Source organism: Phalaenopsis equestris, unplaced genomic scaffold (assembly GCF_001263595.1).
Source record: "Phalaenopsis equestris unplaced genomic scaffold, ASM126359v1 Scaffold000235, whole genome shotgun sequence".
Classification (NCBI taxonomy): Eukaryota; Viridiplantae; Streptophyta; class Magnoliopsida; order Asparagales; family Orchidaceae; genus Phalaenopsis; species Phalaenopsis equestris.
The window spans coordinates 266,488-293,535 of record NW_018164677.1 but is presented as its reverse complement, the minus strand read 5'-3'; the positions used below and the strand labels follow the sequence as shown (position 1 = coordinate 293,535).

General features: G+C 32.9%; 2 protein-coding genes across 2 annotated transcripts; both read left to right on the top strand.

The window, feature by feature from the left end:
* Window positions 1-969: 969 nt before the first annotated feature.
* Window positions 970-2,436, top strand: LOC110023917. Its single transcript, XM_020723574.1, is given in 2 exon segments — window positions 970-1,832; window positions 1,834-2,436. Coding segments are annotated over 2 exon segments (1,221 nt in total). The 5' UTR covers window positions 970-1,011; the 3' UTR covers window positions 2,234-2,436.
* A 10,520-nt stretch (window positions 2,437-12,956) lies between these two features.
* LOC110023905 (dnaJ protein homolog 2-like) lies at window positions 12,957-22,044 on the top strand. The gene is made up of 8 exons (XM_020723557.1): window positions 12,957-13,187; window positions 13,814-14,014; window positions 14,183-14,345; window positions 14,536-14,674; window positions 19,989-20,122; window positions 20,190-20,332; window positions 21,189-21,387; window positions 21,462-22,044. The coding sequence occupies exons 2-8, from the start codon at window positions 13,865-13,867 to the stop codon at window positions 21,779-21,781; spliced, it is 1,248 nt and encodes a 415-aa protein (XP_020579216.1). The 5' UTR covers window positions 12,957-13,187; window positions 13,814-13,864; the 3' UTR covers window positions 21,782-22,044.
* The last annotated feature ends 5,004 nt before the right edge of the window (window positions 22,045-27,048 follow it).

Genomic DNA, 27,048 nt, shown 5'->3' with positions numbered 1-27,048 from the left:
TAGCAACATTGCTTGATATGGAGTGCACTTTTATCCGTAGTCCGAAAATATTTGCCTAATTTTATTACTTTGGTTGCAAATTTGCTCTCAGTTATGTTGGAGTTAGTGTTAGAATTGTGATGCACTTTTTTGAGAAAATTGAAACCTAGAATCACAGACTTCATCTTCTGATGAAATGTAACTGCTTTCTAAGCTGTGAGTTGAAGAATGAGGACAATCTTAAGAACTCCAAGGTGAGATGCAATGCAGATCTAGTGAATTATCTAATATGAAATGCCAAAGTGATTGCCACACTACATTTTAAAATGCAATTTTTTGTTCTCCAAGCTGATGTATCTCGAGAATCACGCTTAAAGTGTGATTCGTTGTGCTAACATCCACCATGAAGGAGGCACTTCTAATGATGGCTTGATCAATTAGACAATCATGCAACTTGCAGAAACATAATCAAAATTTAATCAGATATTCTCACCGAAATTGTTTTCCATTATAAATTTATTATTATAACCAAAGTTTATCCATTGAAAAGTTTATTAATAATAATACGGTTACCTTTATAATCTAAATTATAAGTTCTATTCAATTTCCACCATTTGCAAACTTCAGAGATTTATTTATTTACCCATTTACTCCCGCACTTTCCTGGAACCTTTAAAGATATAGATGCCCTCTAATTTTACACCTCTTCCTATTTCACAGAAAGCCTTCCTTTTTTCCTTTCTTTGAATCCGTTATTTATTTATTTTTTGGGACATTTACATGCATACCATGCAATTCTTATGCATTTACATATCTTACACCTAAACTTCAATGTTTTCATAGATAGCATCATCATCCTTAACATGCATAAACATATCGCTATTATTTTACTTTTTCAAACTGAAATACATGCATATCTTTATGACATCAAAATACCATAAATGTAAATATAAAAATATAGGTGTTAGATAGGTAAATACAAAAGTGTGCGACGGCTATATTGTCTCCAATCTTTATCAATTGAGAAGAATTATGCGGTCAATTTGTTTTTTAAATCATTATTCTTTTTTGCTGTTAGTATTTTGTCTTCTCTTCTGTATGGATTGGAAGCTTACTCCCTTTGTTTTTTCCCAGAAGATTTGTTTGCATGTGATTGTCATTCAAGTACTTGATATTTTTTGGAATCCTTTCAGGTACATCTCAATGGCTGATATAGTAGATTTGTCTTCAGTGTCACCCATGACCCTTAAAATAATTGATTTTTGGATCTTTGCTTCACTTTGGTGTGGCTTAAACATGGATGGAACTTGCCATGGGGATCTATGCTGTGCTATGTCTACTACTTCAAACAACGTCAATTACTGTAGGTTTGTGTTGTCTGGTTTGCATAGTAATACAAACCAGTGTTTTCATGCTGTGAAGGAAGATTGTAGGACCACAGTCTGGACTTACCAACGAGGTAATGATGGAACCTTGGATTCGTTCCAGCATGACAACCAGTTACAGAAACGAAAGAAAATTTCTTATGTCAGGAGGCGCAGAGATTTGTACAAGGCCTTTGGTCCTGGCTCTAAAGCTGAGATGGCCAAGGTTCTCGCTTTTGGGAGCCTTTTCACATCACCGTACAAAAATTCAGAGCTTTACATTGATATTCACCAAGCACCTGGAGATTCTCGAATACAGTCCCTGCTTAAGGATGTAAAGTTCCTTCCATTTACTCCTGAGCTAATAGCTGCTGGAAAAGAAATAGCTCAAAACCTGATTAAGGAACCGTTTCTATGCGCGCAGCTAAGATTACTAGATGGACGGTTTAGGAACCATTGGAAGGCTACCTTCTCAGCACTCGCAGAGAAGACAGTCGGAACGTGAGGGAAACAATGATAATGGCTTGATTCATATTTTTATGATGACAGATCTTCCCAACGGAAACTGGACCGGAACTTACCCGGAAGATATAGGAAATGATATCAAATCCTTCAAGCTGTATACCTTGACTGAAAGCGATGAGCGGGTGGTGCAGGCTGCAAAGAGAGTTGTGGCAGCAGAACATTGCTTGAAGTCTGGCTTTCTTCCAAGGAATATTAGCATGGTGAACAAGAGTAAAGTTTGTGGTCAGGCATTGTTAAAAAATATTCTATTATACATTGAGGAAATTGTATGTAGTTGTGCCTCACTGGGATTTGTTGGGACTGCAGGATCAACAATAGCAGGAAATATACTATTGATGAGAAAAAATAATATCTGCAAATTATAGTCTTAGGAATGCTACTTCGGTTCAATGGTACAAGCTGAGATTTTGATGAATTTGGATGCTTATGTTGCCTAATGTATAGTTTATGGAGATTCTCCATATTTTAACAGTATCTTTCCATTTTTTTTTGGTGAAAAGCTTATTACACTTAATTATTCCGCTGCAGTAAATTTATTGGTTAATGCAATTTATTCCATTTATGAACAGCCTTTTATGATGATCATCTCAGTATCTAATGATGAAATTGGCAGTAGCGTTCTCGCTTTCATTTTAGTCGCTTTGATTTTATTTGGCTGAAGGTTCTGTTCTACCTTAATTTAGCTGTTTTAAACATCGAAGTTTTCCTCTATTTGTTTGGTTGTGTACCTAATTATCTATATGATATGTAACGTACATACACAATTAATGTTTTGATTTTGCGAATGAACTTTGGATGCTGCGCTGCCTTAATATACTCCAATGATTTTCAATTTATGTTTTAGAAGTTTTTTTTTTTTTGAGGGTTGCAGTATTATTTGTAAAATCTGAAACGATGACATTTTGTCGCTTTTCATTCAATTTGAGGCATACTACTGCTTATCCAATACTTTTTTGGAGTGTAAGAACTTCAAATATAGGGCATGTTTGGGGCAGCTTGTGTTTATCCAGATAAGCCGCTTATCTGGAAACGTGAACCACGAGTTGCAACCCGCATTCTGCGTTTAGTGTAAAAAACAATCTGTGTTTTCGAATAAGTTGCTCAAACGCTGTTTTCAAACGATGAGACGATAGCGGATAAGTTGCCCCAAATGGAGCCATAGTGTAAATATAATTCGGATTATCTATAATTGCAAATAAAATTATGCTTTAGATGATTTCAGAGGAGATTATAGGTGTTTGAACGTATATGTTATCATCCTAATAAAATCATATAATGTAAAGGTGTGCACAAGTCAAAAATATACAATTAAGCACATTTAAAAAATACGATGTGCAATTACAAGCTCGAACTCTGGCAAGCTATTACCAAGTAGAAACAATTAATGGCATGATTTGGTGTCTTTGTTGTGTGTGAGAACATTCCCAGTAATGTAGAGAGTTTATTATTTTAGTATTGGATAAAAATTCAACACATAAATATAAGTTTTTTGTTTGAAAAATTTAGGAAAATAATAAATCATAGAGTTTGACATAGTTGAAATGATTCTATAAGTGTTATATCTTATGTATGATGTCATTTCTTATAATTGATGAGGACATTGGTATATAATAGTATACATGAATCATGAAAGGTGTCTTTCAGTCTTAAGATGTTTATTCTATTATCAGGCGATGGTGAGCGAGCATCCTGATTACTAGGGGTATTAAATATTAACTGCATACGCCAAATCAATCTGAACTCGAAAAATCTAGGTTATGGTTAACCTAAATAATTTTTGGGTCAGGTTCGGATAGATATTCGAACACGTTTAATTTTTCATGTCTGCTACCTAATTATCTATATGATATGTAACGTACATACATAATTAATGTTTTGATTTTGCCAATGAACTTTGGATGCTGCCTTAATATACTCCAATGATTTTCAATTTATGTTTTGGAAGTTTTTTTTTTTTTTCGAGGGTTGCAGTATTATTTGTAAAATCTGAAACGGCGACATTTTGTCGCTTTTTATTCAATTTGAGGCAGACTACTGCTTATCCAATACTTTTTTGGAGTGTAAGAACTTAAAATATAGGGCGTGTTTGGGGCAATTTGTGTTTATCCAGATAAGCCGCTTATCTGGAAATGCGGATCACGAGATGCAACCCGCGTTCCGCGTTTAGTGTAAAAAACAATCTGTGTTTTCGAATAAGTTGCTCAAACGCTGTTTTCAAACGATGAGACGATAGCGGATAAGTTGCCCCAAATGGAGCCATAGTGTAAATATAATTCGGATTATCTATAATTGCAAATAAAATTATGCTTTAGATGATTTCAGAGGAGATTATAGGTGTTCTACCGAATATGTTATCATCCTAATAAAATCATATAATGTAAAGGTGTGCACAAGTCAAAAATACCTATTTCATAGAAATGCTAAATATATATTATCACTAGATAGATTGATCAAATTTTTTGCCATACAAATTATTTTATTTATGTACCTATAACCAATTAAACACATCTAAAAATACGTGTGCAATTACAAGCTCGAACTCTAGCAAGCTATTACCAAGTAGAAACAATTAATGGCATGATTTGGTGTCTTTGTTGTGTGTGAGAACATTCCCAGTAATGTAGAGAGTTTATTATTTTAGTATTGGATAAAAATTCAACACATAAATATAAGTTTTTTGTTTGAAAAATTTGGGAAAATAATAAATCATAGAGTTTGACATAGTTGAAATGATTCTATAAGTGTTATATCTTATGTATGATGTCATTTCTTATAATTGATGAGGACATTGGTATATAATAGTATATATGAATCTTGAAAGGTGTCTTTCAGTCTTAAGATGTTCATTCTATTATCAGGCGATGGTGAGCGAGCATCCTGATTACTAGGGGTATTAAATATTGACTTCATACGTCAACTTAATCCGAACTCGAAAAATTTAGGTTATGGTTAACCTAAATAATTTTTGGGTCGGGTTTGTATAGATATTCGAACACTTTTAATTTTTCATGTCTGGTTGGGTTGACTTGCCAACCCGAAATTAACCTGAATAACTATGTTACCTTATGTTAAACGGGTTATATACATCAGGTTAGGTTCGATAAGTTGAGGGTGTGTCAGGTTCAAGTTGGACTTTCTGACCCATTTAATATTTGGTTGAGTTCGGGTCAAACAATTTGGGATCGAGTCAAATTGAATTAGACCGAAACACGACCCACGATCCTGAGTTGATACCCATACATATTACTTTCCTTATAGTAGGAGAGACCAGGCAGTCAAGAAGACAGTGCGTGTTATCTCTATTTGATTGACATAAGATATTGATAGTTATCTGGTGATGGTTGATTGCGAATAACAAATGTTGGGTGATAGTTGATAGTTTGCTTAATTATTTGTGTCGTAGGATAGGAGATCAGTGCTTATGAAGACATGAGTTGAACAACAATGTTTAATAGACTTCAAATATTGGCATGTATCAAATAATGATTGATTGAGAATGTGAAGTGCTGGGAAATAGTCAGTGGTATGCTAGTTTGTTGTCGGTGGTATGCTCGATTGTTAATGGAAGGAGACCAACAACTAGAAAAGCATGAGCCAGATGGTGATGGCTAGTAGATATTAGGCTTCATCATGGTGAGATAAGTAGATAAGCATTTTAAAATGATATACGCAAATGCAAGTGTTGTGCATATAATATGACATGAGTAGAGCATCATTCCCATAACTATTACAATGAAAGTTTTTATAAGCTAAGCACTAATTTATATTACCTTAAATTCTTATCCAACAATTGCAAGAGAATATAAAAATGACAACTAGAGTATTTGCTTAAATTACGCTGCGATGCTAAATTCCAGATTCAAGGACAAGAGAGAGATAATTTTGAATTTATGGTTCATCAAAACTTACTATACTTAATTCATAGTTTATTTTATATTAATAAATGTAATTGCCAATTAAGAGCTATTTTATTTTTTTTATCTTTTTATATCCATAAATTTGAGTTTTTAACCTTGTCGATTAATTCACCATATTTTTCAGTGAATTAGAGTAGAAAAATTAGTTTATTTGAGTTTATTCTTATCCCAACTAATACTTGTTAATATAACTTCCTCAAGCATCAAATAACTCTTTCAGTACTTTTATACATTAGATTTTTCAGATTGAACATTGGTCATATGCTTAACTAAACAATGTGTAAGATACATAAACAACTTTGAGAAATAAAAACACAACAATCTAACTATTTTATTAAATTATTAGTTACTCTAGAGAAAATTAATTTAGTTCATGACAACATTAAACATACAATCCACAAAACCAGAGTTAATTGTATTGCAAGAAAAAGATAATAAACAAAAATAGCAGGAAATATGTCATTGTAAGCAATTTTGGGTCCTAAAGTTGCCCTTCAGTGTATGAATTCAAGCTATTACTCATGGTCAAAGGTTGTTGGTGAAATTAAAAAAGTACCAGTCACAAGAGTTGTTAAAAAAAAAAAAAAAAAAAAAAACACCAGTTGCTCTCTGTTAACTCAATTGGTTTTGTAACCCACATGACAGGTCGTTGTTTTTTTAATAGCTCATCACTTGACTGTCGGTTAGCCGTCGGTCTAAGAACTAAAGGCCATTAGCCGTTAGTTCATGAAAAAATGATAGCTCGTTGCTTAATCAGTAGAAAGCCGTTAAAAAGCATACATATTAAAAAAATGATGAGGCTTCGTTCTTTCATTACAATTTCTAAACCGAAAATCATGACACATATAAAAATCCAATTATATCACACAATCTAATTTACCAATCTAAGTAGTCATTAAACTAAAACTACATGAATGAATGCATAAATTATATATAGAAATAATCACAAGGAAGTGAACCAAAAATTAAAATATTTTGTACTTAAGAATAATATTTTCGGATGGCTAATAAAATAAAATTAAACAAAAATGGTCCTAATCCTCTTCCATCCCCTCATCATCCTTCTCTACTAGTTGTTTCCCTCTCTGGTTTTCCTGTTGCAATGCATCTAATTCAGTTTTCATTGTAGCCACCAATTTAGACTTCATTTTGGTGAGTGGGTAGCCAATTGGGTTTTTATATTAGCAATGAATATGGGAACTTGCCTACGAATCTCATCATCATAGACGGTAGAAGTAAATGCATTGAATACAGTAGAGAAGCAATGAGCATCGTATGCTTGTGCCTTTAAACCCAATCCAGAGACCCTTCCTTTCATCTTGCCTTCAGCAGCCTCTCTCCACAGCTCATAGTCGTACTGATCACGACCCGGGATTGTATGTCCTCCTGTGCTTTGAGTCTACATTTGCTTCAGCTGCTCAAAGATTTCCTACAAAAAAAATTATAAAAGATAGTTAGGGGCAAAGTTAAATTTAAGAATAATTTGAATTGTGTAACAATTACTTTTGTCACTTACGTATGTCGGCTTAGATTTTTGCAAACCCATGTATGGTCTGACTGTCGTTTATGGGTATGCACGTGTAGCTCTACAGCTGTAGGCTTTCGTCTCAACTCCATAGACCGTTAATGTAAAAAAATAGTTAGTAAATATTTATTTCACATTAAGATTTAATGCACAATTTAACTACTATCACCCTCCTTTTGTATTTTATATGTGGGAACGTCTCACTAGTATGCTTGGAGGTGCTCATACTTCCGCAATCAGAATGTCAATTATCCTTGATCTGGTAACTCTTCTTCTGGTTGTATATATCAGTTAAGATTATTGCCCAGGGTATCTCCCAAACTCTCTGAACCGCATATCCTGAACTGCTATTGGGACCCTTTTTATGGTAGGTAGAGAGCGTTTTATTTTCTCCATATGATATCCCAAATGTCATGAACAACCTGCATAGAGGATGAAGTTTGAAAAGAAGATATCACTATGTTAATATTAAGTTAAAATAGCACTGGTACTGTTTTTTCTTAAATTATTATGTATGCCCATCATGTTCCAACTCAAAAGCGTGGCTCAACTGCTCGATGCCTCTCGATCAACAACAGTAGTAGGATCATTCGCCGCAGTAGGACCTATAGTAGTATTGGGTGGTAGTGGTACGATGGGAGGAGAGGGGGTGTAAGATTGGGTGTGTGGTGAGGGTGACAATGACAAGGTGAAGGGTTGTGGGATCGAGAGCAATGGTGGACATGGTAGAGACGGATACAAAAGTGCTCATCTTCACATGATTGTTGCCTCGTCATCTGACGCGGGCTCTAAAAATCATGTGCAATAAGAGGAAAAAATTAGTGCACATAACATTTATCAAAAGTACAATCAAAATGTTAAGTGTAATATATAAATTAATGACCATGAAAACAAAGCTCTAAATAATAAATAGAAAGAAAAACTGTAAATTGTAATCTACAAATTAACATAAATGAAAATATAAATAATAACATCAAATGAAAGTATGGACAAAATGAAAATTGCAATCCATAAGCTACTTAAACTGAAAATAGAAATTTAAATAGTAAATAGAAGGTGAAATTGTAAAGTGTAACTTACAAACTACCATAATTGAAAATACAAGCAACAACTTCAAATGAAAGTACAAACAAACAATGAAGTGCAATCTACAAACTACTGCACTGAAAATAAAGATTTAAATAACAAATAGAAGGCAAAATTGTAAACTACAATCTATTAGGATATGGTGTTATTTGTTATTATAATAAAATAATTTTAATAAAGTACACATTTTATTCTGCATTATTTGATGAATGATTAGAAGCTGAACTTAATTTTCTTGTCCAAAGCATCATTAGAGTCATACTCAATAAGATTAATTTCTTAGTGTGCACCGCTAACATCCTCTAAAGTTTTCTCTTCATGAATGGAATCAGGTGAAATGCAAAAACCTGTCATTTTCTTATGAGCGAGTTCAATAGTATTTTGAATATTAGTAATCGCTCTAGGTTTACCCATGATTTCTACTTCCATATCAACTTTATCTCTCATTTTATTGAGATATCAAAGATAATTTACCTGTCTCGCTTATCTTACTAGAATGAAATTATCAAATTTAACATATCTTTTGTTTACTTTAACTTTTATGATATTATACAACTCCATTTTTGTTCTTTTTGTAAAAATTTAGAGTTGCCAGACTGTCTAGTCATTGTTGTAATATTCCCTTTTCTAAAGAGCCCTTTTACTTGAGTCGTTAGAACAATTCCGAGAAGAGGAGGGATTGAAAAAAAAGGAATTAAGAAGGAGACTAGGTAGACAAATTTAGAAAGATCTTGGAGTGCATATGTGAGGTAAATCTCATAAAATTGGTCAAGGGTGTACATCCAAAAAGAATCAGATTGAGACACCTTTAACCAAATATTCATTAAAGAATGTCTACATAAGGTATCCAAGTAACCAAAGAACCAAATTTCTGTTTTTTTTTCTGGGTTCAAGAGCAACTCCCAAAGGAGCGTATCTCTTTGGTTAATTACATTTTGGGGGATGCCTAAGAATACTCTTGTTTGAAGGAATCCTGCTTACATTTAAATGACGACTAGTGACAGGTTTCACAAAGGAAGGTTATTTCTTAGGAACAACATCCCGCTGCCTTCAAACTCTCGCTAAGCCATAGAACAGAGAGTGAATATCTCACATCCTAAATGGATAGTGGCTTGTCAACAAACAAAGCCCATGAAATAATCAAGTTGACTCATAGAGTTCACACTATATTTCCATGGTCTAACCGAGCCATAAGAGTAGAGGGTAAATCATCGTAGCTTAAATGGGCGGCGACCTATCCACAATCAGGGCCTACAAGACGACATAAAAAAAACATCAAAAGGAGCGATACAACCCAAAGTGGGTTGCAAAGAAGAGGTAAAGTGAATACTACATCTCCATTATCCCAAGCTCTTAGGGCACTAAGTCTACATAGTCATAAAGGCAACCTACCCAACACAACCAGAGATCCCTTCTCAACAATCAGTGAATTGCATCGTCTGAGGGAAGCTCGGTAGCCCTAAGGTCAAAAGAATGAAACTCTAAGTTCTATGACCCTCAATAGATGGAAAGTAGATGTGATACTTATAAATGCGGAAGTGATGAGGAAGCCGTTGAAGTTGAAAGAGGAGAGAGGTATGGTTATGAAGTCGAGATGCTTTCATAAATGACTTATTCCTCATTTTGGTCTGTGAAACCTCTAACACCCAATATGGTACTACCAACTTAAAGTTGTTGACCTTGTGAGCACATCTCAAGATCTTTATGATGTTGTGCAATAGAAACTATCTCAGTTCAGTCATGTCCACAAGATTAAGCAATCAATTGCATAACTTCTACATCATTAGTGATATGAATTTATTCTTTGGATGTTGTTCTACCTTTATGATATCATAACTCAAAATCATGTCCTTTAACTTAATGACAAATAAAGCCAAACTCCTTCATGAGCAACTGTAAATTTATAATGTTCTTTTGAAATATGATAGTTTTTTGCTTCCTACCATCGTTTCTCATTTTTTATTGTTTCTTAGATTTCATCCAATATCCACCATATCTAAAAATGATTAGTAATGAATCATCTCAATCTACTATTAAATTCATTCCTATAATTGGATCATATCAGTTATACATTGCAACATAAAATATGATTAGGCATAATAAACATAGATAAATAAAATATATAATTCATTAAGAAACTAGCAATTCATTAAAGTTTTTTTGTTAAAAAAAACACATAATGCTATCTTTTAATATCAAATATCATCTTTTAAAGGTGTATAGTCTTAGGGAAAACATCCACTCATATTTGACTTCGTTCATGAATGTTTCTTTGAAGATCTTAAATTTAGTAGATATTAAGTGTGAAAATACCATATCAAAAGGGGCTTTATTTTTTCTTGAAAAGCTTACCTTGTGTTATTGCATTACAATCTATTAGGATATGGTGTTATTTTAACATCTGTGTATTTGTGCTGAAATTTTTTTCTTGTTTGATTCTCATTTGCATAAGTGTTTTGCATGCCCCATCTCCAAGGAGCTATTGAGATTACTTCATTTATAGAAAATCTTTTGATCCAACTATCTTTTAGGCATAAAAAACTTCACTTAAATGAAATGAATTGCACTTTAAGCAAATCAAAAGTTCTTATTTTGTTGTGTCATTTGCTGATGAAAATGAGTTAATGAATAAGAGATAGATAAAAAGGCATCAAGTTAACAATTTCGATTACAATATGAGATAAACCATGAAATTTCCAAGATTATATTGTAATGAAAGTTGTTTTAAGAGCATGAGTGATTAAAAATAAATAAGAAATACCATTAATAAATGATGCAGTTTTGGGTGGAGCAAGAAGAACACCTATGACTTGAGGTAGAATCAGAACTCATAATCGTTGATTATCTCACTCTAGGCCAACATTTCTAAGCTGAACAGATAAATTCTTGAGAATTATTTTGAAAATACACAGTTTGATCTACACAGGTGAAAGCAAAAAATAAAAAATGAAATTCAAGAAAAGTAAGAAAATAAGAGAAACAACATTAATACTGCAAGAAATAAGGAGAAGTTGGAGGGAGGAGCTTAGAAGAAGTTGAAGAGAGAGCACGACGGGCCCTCAGTATTAGCTTCACTCTGGCTTTAGACAGAGCAAGAGAGATAGAGACGTAGATTAGCATGATGAAATAAGAAAAATGTTTGCATGTGAGTTTTCTAAAGGAGTGGAATGATGAAAACCAGAAACATAACAAACAATATCTACAATTTGTGGTATGTAAAATCCCCTAATGAAAAATAAGAATTATGATTTTATCTTGAAATTTGACATTTGAATGAGAATTTAAAAAAAAAAGATGAAAGAGATGTTATATTTATAAACAGTAATATTTCAAGTGCTACGTAATAAAAATAAGTGTTGTAAAATAGTGTTCTCCTAAACTTAAACATGATAGTGCATCATTACATGTTTTTTATTTAGCTAAATAATTAACATCTATTATAAAATTAAATTGATTAAATTAAAGCACATATATTTGAAATATTATTAAATAAATTTATATAAAATTTTAAAATTTATGGATTCTTACATATTGAACAAGCAAAATATTGCTATTTACATGTCTCACACCTGAATCTTTAATATTAAGAAACACATACGTGAAACCTCATTAATACCTCAAAACACGACTTTGTTAAAACATTCGTCAACTATTGCGGGTACAATCATATGAGATCACGCCGAACTCAACCTCCTCATCTTAATTCTTCTCTTCCACCACAACAAGAAAAATAAAACCAAACAAGACAATAAAAGCGGATAAAGACAAACCAATGGGCACCCAAACTATAATCCAAAAGGGCACATCCTTATGTTTCTAAGCAAATCCGATGACGATAACAAATGCTAAGAAACATCTGAGAGCAATATCTCCTCCGAAAATAAAGCAGAGGAAGAGGAAAAAACAAAAGCTGTCGGAAAAGAAGGTGATGGTGGCAGAGCAACTGCTGCTAACCAGAAGAACCAGGGGAAATTCTTATATCATGGATTGCAAAACAAAACTTGAAACTACTTAAGGCTTTTGCCTACGTTCTCAGAGTGATGGGAGCGAGCATCGTTTGCAAAGTGGTGCTTGTTAACAACACACAATTTGCGTCTGAAAGATTGTTCGTTGGAAATGGTTCAATCGGGTTGCGTTTGAAAGGTTGTTCGTTGGAAATGGTTCAATCGAAAGTTTCGAAGATGGAAGTGTCAACTAAGGAGCGTGTTGTATAATATTAAAGTTTTAGACATCACAAATACAAGTAATAGTGTTTCACATGATATTTATGTAAAAACTCCTAAATTTACGAAGTATTTGGTAGCATACTTTTAATAGGATCTAAGATCATAAAAACTCCAAATTTAATGCTCGGTTAAATCAAAATTTCTCCCATTCTTTTTCTCGTATTTCCATCTAGATTTACTAAATTTAATTGAGAGATAAATTTAAAGAATTTACTCCATCCTCATAAATTTCATCTCTAATCAACTTAAAATTAAATTGCACCCAAAAGCTTGGATAACACAAGTGTTGATTTACGACCATATTTCAAACCCTAGGCCAAAATCTCAATACGCAATTGGCTGCACTGTTCAGCGTTTGCAAAATCGTCTGATCAAGCGCAGACGCGGGCACAAATAAAAGACTGCCGTGACCCAAGAAATTTCTCCTTCTGGGCCACCAACTTGGCGGCCTCGTCCTATCAGTTCCGTAGATCTTCTTACACCTCCCCTCACAATTTTCTTGCAAACTAAGATCTGCAAGGAGAAGATCGATCCCCCTCTTTCTACTGCGTTGATCTCTGTCCTGGTATATTTTTTTTGCCTTTTCTGCATCAATTTTTTCATACCTCACAGTCAATTTGTTATTTTTCTTGGTAATTGTTTTGTGGAAGTTGGCTCAACTATTCAATTTTCTCGTGAAATGGGGTTTCGAGGCTTGTGTTTGTGTCTTTGTTCTGCTTAGATTCCTGTAAATCCGGATTAGGGTTTGAAAAAATTGTGCAGGTAGAAGGGCTGCTTGGACAGACCGCCATTTTCCTGTACCTGAGATCGATAAACGCTCTCTTGCTTAGAGTCGGTTTTTTTCATCTTCTTCTCCGCTTATAAATTTATCAGTGATTTAGGTTCCAGGTTTTTGGAGTTAGTGCAGCAGTAGTAGTGCGCCATCATTTTCTTGTCGTTTAGATTTGTATTCCTCCTATTTCATAGTAGTTGAAGTTTTAAGTTGCATCTTTGTTTTATTTTTCTACTTATGAGTTGATAATATATTTAGGATTTGGGTTTCTATAGTTAGTTTAGAAGAAATCTGTTGTTTCCTTGGTTCGTAAATTTATTAGTTTTCTGTTTTTTTTTTAATTACTTTGCGTGTTCCTGGTAGTTAGGGGAAGAATTCGTAGATTTGCTGTAATGACTGGTTGATGAATTCATGCGTAGGGGCACAGCACTATTCAAGAGAGCAAATAGACTTGCTGGAGATCAGGAATCATGTTTGGACGTGCTTCAAGGAAGAGTGACAATACTAGGTACTACGAGGTTCTTGGGGTTACAAAGAATGCAAGCCAGGATGAATTGAAGAAGGCATACAAAAAGGCTGCTATAAAGAACCATCCAGACAAGGGTGGAGACCCTGAGAAGGTTGCCTTTTGACTTATTAATTTGGTCTTGTTACTCTTGGTGATGCTAAAGTGAAACACTGGGATTTCTTGTGTTTTGTTTCATCCAAACTTTACTTAGCTTGTCTTGAATTAATCTAATTTGATTAGAAGCTTTTACCTGACTGCTTATAATTTTATTTTTGAACAGTTCAAGGAGTTGGCTCAGGCTTATGAAGTGCTAAGTGATCCTGAGAAGAGGGAGATCTATGATCAGTATGGGGAAGATGCTCTTAAAGAGGGAATGGGAGGTGGTGGTGGTGCTCACAATCCTTTTGATATATTTGAACAGTTTTTTGGTGGTGGTTTTGGCGGTGAGAGCTTTGTCTTTTCAGTCAATAATTGTTTGCATGTAACTGATTTATTCTAAAACGATTTACGGTTCAATAATTGATTGCATCTTTAAGGTCATAATTTTTAGCCACATGTTTAGCAGTCTCCAATCCGCTGTGCATCATTAAAAAAATTCTTATTTATTTTTTATCTTACATGCCATGTTTTCAGGTGGAAGCTCAAGAGGTCGTAGGCAAAAGCGCGGTGAGGATGTTGTTCATACCCTAAAGGTTTCTCTGGAGGACCTTTATAATGGAACCTCTAAGAAGCTATCACTTTCAAGAAACAGGCTATGCCCAAAATGCAGAGGGTATGCCTTCTATCCAAATCTACAAAGAAATGAAAATGATGCAGTAGGTTGAAGGAAGTTTATTATGATGCGTACTTCTTCTTTAAATTTTGTGGTAATGCTATTCACTTCTAATATAATGAGTAATATATAACAAATTTTAAAGGACATACTGTACATAATTTAATCAAGAAATTTTAGCTTATCTGCCATATGTTCATGGCTATAGCTCTCTTTATACATATATCTTTGTTCCTCTATTATGTCAATAGGAATGAATTAATATCTATATAGCTTTTGAAAACTTTAATGCTAGGACAATTTGGGCCATGTTGTTAAAAGTACGTTTTAAAGAATGACTTGGGAGTGAAGCGAAGCGATGCGCTGATTCTGCGAATTGCTTCCTTGTAAAGTGCAATCTCACGTTAAATTGGGTGTCACATGAATTTTGTCACGTCACATTGTAGTGTCTTGCGCTTGAATCCAACTTAGAATGAAGTTCTGTTTAGTTTCATTGTTTTGTTCAGCATTTGACACGATAATTATGTATGATCATTTTTTTTCCCTCATTGTTTTATCTTTTAAATCATTGGTCATTTTTTTACATTCTCTTCTATTAGAGCCAGCCATTTCTTTGTTGTTTTTCTCTTCACATTCAGCCCCCTACTAGTTTTTATATGCTTTTCACTAGTTTTTATTGTTGGCATTAGTAAATTTTTTACTTATGAGTTTCTTCTTGAGAATATTTGTCTCCTCTTCACACTCTCTCTCATATCATATTGCTGCTGCCTATCAGTCTCTAGCAAATTACTCCATATAATGATTATATTTTTGATTTTATGTATTGTTGTATCACTAAATTAGCTTATTTATTTATGTAACTTATACTTTTTTTTTAAATATGTAAAATAACTGCTATTGAATATATCGTTATATTTTTGCTAAAAAAATTTCATCTGGTGTGGTTTATGTTTCATGAATGCTCTAGTTAGTAAAAGCAACACTTCTCTTTGCACTTTGTTTATTGAAGAAAAAAGAAAAAATATTTATAAGAAGTGCTTTACGAGCCTGTCTTACTAGACATGCCCTGTTTTTTGTAGTTGAGATTATCATGGAACCCTGTCTTTGTATTGAATCAAATCATTCCAATTCTTTGTGTGATTGATTAAGAAATCTTGGGTGCCATTATGAAGTCCCTCTTAGTATACAAGTGAAACTAGAAGAACAATTTCCAGCAGGCATTGTTTTTTCATTACAATTGCATGGTATCTCTTGACATTTTTTCTTTTTTGATAAATATTACATTAGATTGGTCTCCAATGAATAATCTAAGGTAGTCTGTTTATATTGGGTCAGTCTATGTTGAGTTTTATATTGGTTCAGTTTGTATCGGGTGTAGGCCTCCTGAAGGTATGGAGGAGTGCAATTTACATCAGGTTGAATGGAGCTAGCCTTGGAGTTCAAGGGCATATGGAGTTTCATTACAAGAATTTACTTCGAGCAAAATGAATGTTTACCTGAAAGGCGTTTTGCCCCACTTAGTTTTTGGATGAAATTATGACTGAAACCAACGTTTGTACTGTTAGAAAATCATTTTATATGATTTATTGTTTAAATTTGTTTGCAATGTGCTGTCTTGCTTCATTCTCTGACTTTAGCTGCTGCTGTATTTGGCTCTATCTGTAGTGATAGCATTTTCGTTAAAATATTGGATTGACTTGCATGAATCTTATCCACTGTTCTCCTGTATGACTGATTTCATATCGCCCTTGTTCTGATTCAATAGTTTTTTTTTTGACGATTTTGCAAGGTTTGTTCCTTTTTTTTTTTTTTTTTTTTTTTTTGAAGTAAAACTATTGAGCAAGTTGATATCCTTGTTTGATTGGTGTATGTCCTTTAATCTGTAGCTGTTTGTTTATGGGTTTCAACATTTTTATATAAACAGTTTTCATTGAAGCTATTTCTTGAATAATGATATCTGAGTCACTGATATTCTTGTTTGATTGGTGTATGTCCTTTAATCTGTAGCTGTTTGTTTATGGGTTTCAACATTTTTATATAAACAGTTTTCATTGAAGCTATTTCTTGAATAATGATATCTGAGTCACCATGAGACCGGTTAAATTGATGAAAACAATAATAAAGTTACATGCTTTAAAAAACGTTTTCATGTAGGGGAAGAATCATTTTTACTTGTTGAAACTTTATTAGCTTGAATGAGATGCGTTCATATCTTGAAGTAACTTAAAAAAAAAGAACGAAAGAACTCATAAATGTAGGTTAATAATCCTAACAATGTGCAGATGCTCAAACCTTATCATTTTCGATGTATTTTGATCAATTATTGTAATTCAGTATGTTTGGTGGGTCTTCAAGGGACTTTGCAGCATAGCTTGGTTTGGGATTTAGAGCGATAGTTAGGTTGCTCTTTTTAGATTTTGCTGCTATCCAACACAAATGCATCTCTATTAAAACATGTCACATTTATTGATCCCCTCCCAAGCCTTCTAGCTTGCACCTTTTTTGTTTGATCAATTTCAAACGAGTGAACCTGATGTGCATCGATGCTTATTGGCGCTCATGCTTCCATAAAGGTGTCTAGTTTCAACGTGTTGAAGAAGTCAGGCTAGAATTTTTTCAAGTGAAGTCTATGGTGTAACCAACGTCAATTTTAAGGGTGGGCAAAATTACCAAATGTTAAAATCCTTTTAGGAACTGGGCAAAAAATCTATCGATATTGTGCAAAATTACTAAATTAGCTAAATTATATTGAAATTTTTTTTTTTCTAGGGAAATCTCAAAGTTTAGGATCCATTGAGTGAAGTAGCAATTCATAAATGAGTAAGAATGAAATTTGATGAGTTGCTTTGTGCATAATTTTTTATTGCTATTTTTCGTATTTTTACAACTAAGTTTATGGCCTATATAAATTTTATTTTGATAAGAATTGGTTGAAAATATATTGTGGATAAGTACTGTCACGCACAAGTAATGCAACATAAGTTCTTATAGCAGATAGTGACTATCATTCTTTATTCATAAGCTTCACAAGTATAATAATCATTAATATGCAAGAGTCCTAGTGATAGCAAATATAATGCGCAATTCCTGGTCACATGTAAAAACCATCTAAAGGGGGAACTCAAGCATTTATGAAGAAATATTAAAAATGAGTGCTATAAGTGTATCTGAAACTTTCTTATGAGGATAGCTGACTAGAACAATTATATCAAATATTTACCTTTAAAAAAAGAAAAAAAAAAGACTCAGATGAAAATGAAATCAAATGACATACTCCAATGATGAATTAACTTTGCAGTTATGATGGCATCAAACATTAAATAAACTTCTAATGGCAGCAGATAATAAACTAGTTCCGAAGTCAAACTCCATAGTCGTAATCAATGAGGTTCAACTATGTCCTACGCAATGGTTAAAATATGCAAAATCGGGAACCAAGGCATTTTGTGGGCGAGGCGTAAGTTTCGAGGCAGATTGAGGCGTAAGCCTCATGAAAAAAGTCATAAAATTGAAAATAATTCATAAATATGATATAAACCATTAATATGTTGATTTAATTTATTATAATAAAAACAAATCAAATATTTTAATATTAAATATTAATATAAATAAAAGTTTGAACTATGATTCTCGGTAAACATTCATTTAAAATTTATATAATATATGAGGTTCAAGATCCATAGTGGCCTCATCCTTGCTTTCATCTTCTTCAAAAGAATACGCACCTTGAGGCGTAAGCCTCAAAAGCCTTTTTAAACAATGATCCATTGTGGCCTCATCCTTATTTCATCATCTTCAAAAGAAGACGTATCTCAAGGTGTAAGCCTCGAAAGCCTTTTTAAACAATGGTCCTACTAATATTTGTCAAAATGGTGAAGATGACCGAAGTATTTAGCTTCGTTCTGATTATTGGCTGCACCAGCGACACTTTTAAATGGGTTGAGCTCATCCCAGTTTTCAATCCAGGTGATTGGAGCTTCAATAATTTAGTTGAAGAGTGCGGCAACCCCGTCTTGTACTTCCTTTCTTCAATAGCTCAATGTAAGAAAAACATGCCACATATTTTGACAAAGAATCATGCAAAGGTTCATTTCATCATCACGTTCAAATAAAAAATTGATGCAATTTTTTCAGGTGTTCTACTTTTTTAAACTCAATAAAATTTCCAGTTAGACTAAAATAAGGTTACTGAAATTATCTACTTGGGATGTCATGAAGTAGCTAACAGTAACCTACTCAATGCGTCAAGTTAAACCAAGCATACATACAGGCTCATTTGAAAGGAAGAAGCGGGGTGGTGATAGCCATTCCTTTAAGAGGGAAAGCCAACCTGTAACAGTAAAAGCTGCAAATACTTTTGGATTGTTTGCTATTGGTTTCCTGTTTTCTGTTTCACGATGGGTTCATGCATGCTTACTTTCTGTTTTATGGATACTTTTATATTTCTTGTATTTAGTTAAGAGTTCTATTTTATTCGTTATTGTTTTAACACCTTTGCTTTGTTGTACATATTGTTATTTCAAATGTAATTTTGAACACAAATATTCCATGCCTGTAGTATCCTTTTTAACAATAAATTTTACATAGTATTACTACACTATTTGCTGCTGTGGTTGTACTATGTAAGCATACCTTTCATCACACATCATTTTTAGCCTTATCCAAACTGTTTCGGGGTGGCATCACAAAGCGTATATTTGTCAACTTAACCCTAATCATGTTTTAGATTCATTTTTATGTGAACGTTACTAGTTTAGTGTACTGATGGCAATGTTGATATGAAAATTATAACCTCTCAACAATTTTGGATTTATGGGACTTACTTTAGTCTGCCAAACTCGATGTTTGCTGCTGTCGTTGTACTCTGTAAGCATACCTTTCATCACCCATTATTATTAGCCTTATTCAAACTGTTTTGGGCTGGCTTCAATAAGCGTATCTTTTTTCAACTTAACCTTAATCATTCTTTAGATTCATTTTTATATGAAACTTTACCAGTTTAGTGTACTGATGGCAATGCTGATATGGAAATTACAACCTCTCAACAAGTTTTATTAGGATTTATGGGACTTGCTTTTCTTTGAAGTCTGCCAAACTTGATGTTTGTATTTTGTTTGGGTTTGATCTTTTAATTCTGGATGCTTGGGCATAATGCCGCATCCTAATGATAACCATAATCCTACATATGCAGTTTATTTCAACTTTAATTCCCTATTTTATTTATTTGTGTTTTTGAATTCATAATTGAATAAGATATTGATTATTTGTTTCGTTTTTATGATCTGTTTTTCTTACGTAACTTTAACTATTTCAGCAAAGGATCAAAGAGTGGAGCATCAGGGAGATGTTATGGATGCCAAGGCACTGGAATGAAAGTTGTAACTAGACAGATTGGGCTAGGAATGATCCAACAAATGCAACATGTTTGTCCTGAATGCAGAGGCTCAGGTTGTTTGCATTTAACACTGCTTATCTCTGTCACTTTGATCTCTCCACTAATCATTTTTTTTTGCAGGTGAGGTTATCAGTGATAAAGACAAATGCCCACAATGTAAAGGAAACAAAGTCACTCAGGAGAAGAAGGTACTAGAGGTGAACGTTGAGAAGGGAATGCAGCATGGTCAAAAGATTGTCTTCCAGGGAGAGGCAGATGAAGCTGTAAGGCCGCCACCATCTCTTTTATTGGGCAATTTCATTCCTTTCTTTGGGTTTGTTCTTACATGCAATAACTTGCTATTATGAAATATGTTATTTAAATTCTTCTCCCTCATCACTGGTGTGGTATTGAATTGAGTTTGCGCTGGATAAGCTCAATTTGCAATCAAAATTTTTTGGTTTTGTTGAGAAGGTTGAAGGTACCTGATTTTGGGTTGGTTCATGCTAAATTGTTTAATAAAGAAAGTATTTTATTTTTAATTGTTATTAAACATATATTCATATTATTTAAGCATTTATACTTAATATTAGTTGCATATAATATTAATTTGTACATATGCACGCTTTTTTTGTTTATATATTTGTGAAAACACATGTTGTACTTATATGTTTGTTGAGCGCATTTTTGTGTTAAATCTAATTGAGTCATCTAGGACAAAGCATATTAGTTTCGATTTAAATTAGACTTAAATTCTAGTGATTGTCCAGTAAGTTTCACTTCGCAAACAAAATTGCCTTAGTAGAGGAGCCCTCCCTTCATGAAGTAATTTTATGATTGTTGCTATAAGCTCCATGGATGGCTTACTTGTATGCATTGCCGCATTCTTTTATGCAAAAAGGGCTTGTCTGCTGAATTTTGTACTGAGAGTTTCCAAATTAAAACTGCACTTTTACCTGAAAATCTTATTTTTTTTTATTGAGATCTAGCTGATATCAAAATTTTTTGAGAGAATTTGAACCTTAGCAAATATGCAGTTGTTGGCTGTTGAGCATCAAATCTTTCCAAAGGCCTACGATCCATCTTATATGACTTTTATTATTTTTATAACTTAACCGTACTATATAATGTTTTCTGCAGCCTGATACAGTGACAGGAGACATTGTCTTTGTTTTGCAACTTAAAGAGCACCTTAAATTCAAGCGAAAGTTTGATGACCTGTTTGTGGAGCATACACTCTCCTTAACCGAGTCCCTCTGTGGCTTCCAGTTTGTTTTAACGCATCTTGACGGCAGACAGCTTCTTATCAAGTCAAATCCTGGCGAAGTTGTCAAACCTGGTACGACTTGTTCTATTAGCCTCATCTGTATCTTGATATTATGAATTGGTTTTTAACGCCAACCCTCTAATCAGGTCAATCGAAAGCCATCAATGATGAAGGGATGCCTCATTACCAGAGACCATTCATGAAGGGTCGACTGTACATCCATTTCAGTGTGGAATTCCCTGATTCTGGAGTTCTTTCTGCTGATCAGTGCAGGAAACTGGCTGCAATTCTTCCACCCAGAACAAGCTTACGCATGACAGATATGGAGCTTGATGAATGTGAGGAAACCACCATGTATGATGTCAATATTGAAGATGAGATGAGACGAAAGCAGCAACAACAACAACAAGAAGCTTACGATGAGGATGAGGACGCCGGCCCACGGGTACAGTGTGCCCAACAGTAAGGTTTAATTTACTTGCAGCAGCAGTCGATATCTGTCTTTATATCTTGTTCATGTTCATGTTTCTATGATTATATTTTTATGCGTTGAGTGGATTTTCTACTAGAATCATTTAATTACTGCACATATCAACATATAGTTTAGAATCTCCTGATACAAATGCTTCCTAAATTCTTATTATGTGTTGTTTCTGGGTTTATATTCTCAATTGTCGTTTGTCTTTGCTGGATGGTTTATTTGTTTAATATATCTTAATATGTTGTGTGTGTTTTTGTTTTGCAATGTTAGTCTGATTTCTTTATCTGAATATTTGGATGGTCGTTTTGATAGTGGTGTAGAGTGCAGGTCTGGAAAAATAGTATGGTGCTTCCATTTTGATTTTGTTTTCATGGGTTCAAATCATGATAGCAGTAAGGTAAAGGTACGGCCATTTTGTTTGCTGCATATAACATCATCATTATTATTTTGGATTGGTGTTATGAGATTATAAATTTTTTTCCCCTCTAATTTTTATATATGCTTTTCGAAATTTAAAAGTTAATGAGATTTATGTTAATACATAGGAATTGATTGGTATGTATGTAAATCTTCTTAGATTTTAATCTCATTTATGATAAAAATTAATCAAAATCAAAACAGAGTTTGAATCTCCAAACTAGCAAAATTATAAAAAATTATCAAAACCAAACGCGCTGAGACTGGAACGTCAAATTGCACTGAAATTTAATGCCTCGTTTAATAAAAGGTCAGACATGTAGCTGCAGAACTGGCAATTCTTTTGTTGATAAAAATCATCGTTGTTTTTTTTGAATGATGGGTCATGATTGACTTTGTTACCTGATTATTTTCCATCGCCCGTAGAAATGCCAAAGTGATGAGCAGGTATTTGTAAAGGTGTAAACAGCCAACTATGATTGAGCTTGATGTGTTAATTTTTATGCTTGCTCATGTTTGTATTTTTTCTGGTTTTCAGATTTTATTTAAAATTGTTCGTAAATTATATGTTCTTCGATTCCCAATGAAGTTTGTTCATTTTGCATGTACATTGAATTATAAAAAGGAATTTAAAATTAAAATATTTGGTATAATTAAGTACACAATAAAATCAAATATATAAAGCAACATGCAGTATAATAAGTTTTTTCTCAAGTTCTTTCTATTGTTATATATATTTTTTTTCTCTAGTCTTTTTAATCTCTTAATATTTTGTTAGTACAAGTATTTGACATGGATGGATTTGGGTCCAGCATCTTGGTTACAAATTATGCAAAATCTTATCGACTTGCTTGCTTGGAAGCGCAAAATTTATGCCCTTAGTTATTTATTTTTCTGTTTTTTTTCCAAACGACTAGGAAATTTGATCGTTGAGGGTGAGGGGAACCGCAATATGTTCTTTGCTTTCAATGAATTTGTTCGTTTGTCATGTAGATTGAATTATAAAAAAGAATTTAAAATAAAATAATCTTATAATTAAGTACACAATAGAATCAAATATATAATGCAACATGTACTATAAGTTTTTTTCTCAAGTTCTTTTTACCTTTTTGTTATATATAAATATTTTCTCTACTCGTTTTGATCTTTTAATGTTTTGTTAGTATAACTGTTTGACATCGACCGATTTGGGTCCAACATCTTGGTTACTAATTATGCAAAATCTTATCGACTTGCTTGGAAGCGCAAAATTATGCAAAACGACTAGGAAATTTGATCATTGAGGGTGAGGGGAACGACAACCATTGGCGGCCAATAGTAAAAAAAAATATGAATATTCCTTATTAAATGCTTGCGCAAGCTTCAATTTTGTTTATTTTCCCTTTCATGTCTCTCTATTATCTCTCTTTTTTCTTTAATTTTTCTCATTCAAAAGATTGAAGTTATTTGTGGCCATAATTTTCATGTTAAACGCATTGTTTTATAATTAATTAGTTTTTGTTGTCATATAATACTTTGAGTTACTATAGTTTTCTTCGTAGGAAAATCATCGCATGTAATTGTTGTAATAGTTTGCGTGGAATAAACATCCAAGATGTGTAGCTTGATTTCATGTTTTTCTATTATTTGATGGAGAGTTAAGAGACAGGAATGATATCTTGACTGCCTAATTATCTAATTCAAAATTTAGAGTATGATTTTAGAAGCTTTGAAACAAATGATTCTACGAGATTACACTGATATCTCATCATATATTGCGCTGGTCAATATATTATGGAACACATGTTAGTTTTTTGTTTGGGCAGGGTGAGCGCTTGAGCCCCCACCACTTGGGGTTCTAAATTTTGTTTCCAATTAATATTTTGCGCATTTGAGCACAAGAAGCAAAGTTGATAGAAATTTAACCCCCTTTAGTTTGCAGCAAGTTTACTTTGTGTGATTGAAAGATATTATGTGGGTATGATGATGATGCTATTATCATGAAGATATCTATTAATAAGGTGGCTTTATTATGCAGCAATGTTGACAATTTAGTCCATATATGTCTTCTCACAATCTAGGAGAATATTAGACTATGGTCGTCTATTGTCAAACTTATGAACTTCAACCTACGCAGATCCTGTGCCATCAACGATATGAGATACTTGGCCATTAGAAATGATTCCCTATACCCAACTACAACTACCATTTGATTTGAATCGTTTCAAAAATTGGTCACTAGAAATTGTTTGACATAAAATAATGATACAAGCTGTCAAAGCAGTGTATCAATGAAGAAGAAAGAGGTATGACAGTTGTTATTATTTTATGAGCTTCTTAAAATGATAGAAGGTTTTAAATAGTTCCTAAAGAATTAGATGATACTCAAGAAGTAATATAATCATCTTAATTAAATATTATCGAGATTTTACATCATTCAGTGAAAAAAATCAAAGTATTGTTTAGCTTTGGAAAAAAAATTCCAAGAAGTTTAGCATATTCTTACTTATTTATAAAAGAAGTCTTCCCTATTTCTTAATGACATTCCTATTGGTCAAGGGGGCCTTCCATCTATCCTGCTTAATTGGTGGAGTTTCATGAAATTCAGATGGGAAAATTATGGTTTGATTCAAGGAGGGTTCACAAATGATGCACATTGATTCTAAAATTTAAATTGCGTAGTAAACATTAATCTTTCCAATTTTTATACTTCCTTAAAATATGACTTAAATTAAGGAGTTATTTCCATTTATTAGAGGAAATTCGAAATTTAAATTTAAAGAGGATATGGCTGACTCCCTGAAGAAATTCGTTGACTTCTTTTGTTCTTTTAATTACCATGTAAAGACTATTAGTTTGCGGTAGTTATGTAATTGAAAATAAACCTATGTGATATGGTCTTGAATGCATATTTATTTTCCTATGGAAGGCTTGGTGGCTTTTTCTTATGAGAACTTTTGTGAGTTGCGCATTAAATATAAGTTGTCTTATTATAATCATGAATGAAGGATGTATTTTTAATTTTTTTTTATAAATTTTATATTTCTTTTATTGTTCATGATGCTACAGTGCAGCTCTCCACCAACTCATTTTTTAAATATATAGTCTCGATTCTCATTCATTATTCCACAAATCATAACTATGATCCCATCCATCCACTACCTCCATATTGATGCCATACAATATGACTTTCATTTGGAATATCATCAACCAATATGCCACCAATGTTTGCCTATATATCAAAAGAACTCTATTTTCTTGCTACTTCGAAACTTTGGCTTCGTTTAAGAAGTCAGTGAAGTTGCGCTCGATTACAGTAAACACTGACATCTGGAAAAATTTTCTTTTGGTACTTCGAAACTTTGGCTTCGTTTAAGAAGTCAGTGAATCTGGAAAAATTTTCTTTTGGTGCTGACATCTGGAAAAATTTTCTTTTGGTAAAGGAGTGCCTTCTAAATGTTTGGTAGTCGAGAAGTTGCATTGTAGGAACAACAAATTTTCCTCATTCAGATTGTAGTTGCCCTTCGTTCCGCTTTCGAACGAAGTCTTTATTCTCATCAAGCTTTAGAACGTATACTCTTAAAAATGAAGCAAGTGAATCCATAATAAAATTCTTAGAACATAGATTCTATTTTCATCAGTGTATTGCTTCCCACTAAAATTTGAAATTATTGATCACTCATTTTGATCCTTCAAGAGCTTTTTCTTTTCCTTTTTTTTTAAAAAAAAATTCTGATATTACTAAATAGAGATTATAAAAATACAAAATTTTTTTATTAAATATCTATTTACATGCCATTGTCATATTTGCTTTAAAAAGTTTACTAATATTATAAATCTCACAGTAAAATAATATTTTTTTTAAATTTTGAATATCATTATTAAAAAACTAGAATTTCTCATACTTTGGCTATAATTAATTATTGTTTATGAAATAGAATAAACTGTTATCGTTAATATATATATATATATTAAAATTACTATATCAGAAAATGATTGATATCAACGAATAAAATTATTTTAACTGTAGTTCACCAGATATGTATTTAATTTATTTTTTTGCCTCAAAACATAAAGTCGAATTCAAAGTTTATATATAACATGAAGTTAAATGCTCCTCTTTATACTAATCAATAAAACCCTAAAAGCGACCTTCTCCATTGATATACATGTACAGAGTTTAGTGAACTTGCCGAACCAAGTTTAGAGCATTGTTAACTATCACTGAAGCGCTTCAAATCTCTTCTAAGATGTTGTAAAGCAATTCGTTGAATCCTTAAAAGCTATGCTTACGAGCTTTGAAGCTGATGCTCCGCTTTATAAGACCTAAGGAGAGCCGAATAATAATAATAATAATTGCAATAATTACAGGGAATTTACGTACCACACAATTCATATATGTTTACATATCTGACATGAACATTTATAGTTTCTTGCATGTCATTCAAATCTTTTATATCATATCAAAAAATTCATAATTACTATGTTTTAAAGTTAAAATACGCCTTTTCATGCATCAATTTGTGGAAAAAAATTGTGTATGTAAGACGTACGCAGCGCTGCATGCACAATGGAGGTTATATGAGCGACATTATATTCGCGTTATGTCCCTTGTAACATCCATGTAACATCTATATAACCTATTTGTAAATACATAACAATTGTGTGGTATGTAAGCAGCAACAGTACTAGTAATAATAATAATAATAATACTACTGTTGCTAATAAATAAATGCAAAAACCTGGATATTCTCCCTCTCATGGAGGCATAGGCTGCAGAGGTTAAAGTTGAAGGCACAACTGTGAGCCATGTAGATAATAGTTGGTTACATAGGCTGTAGAGGTAAGTGTGCTGA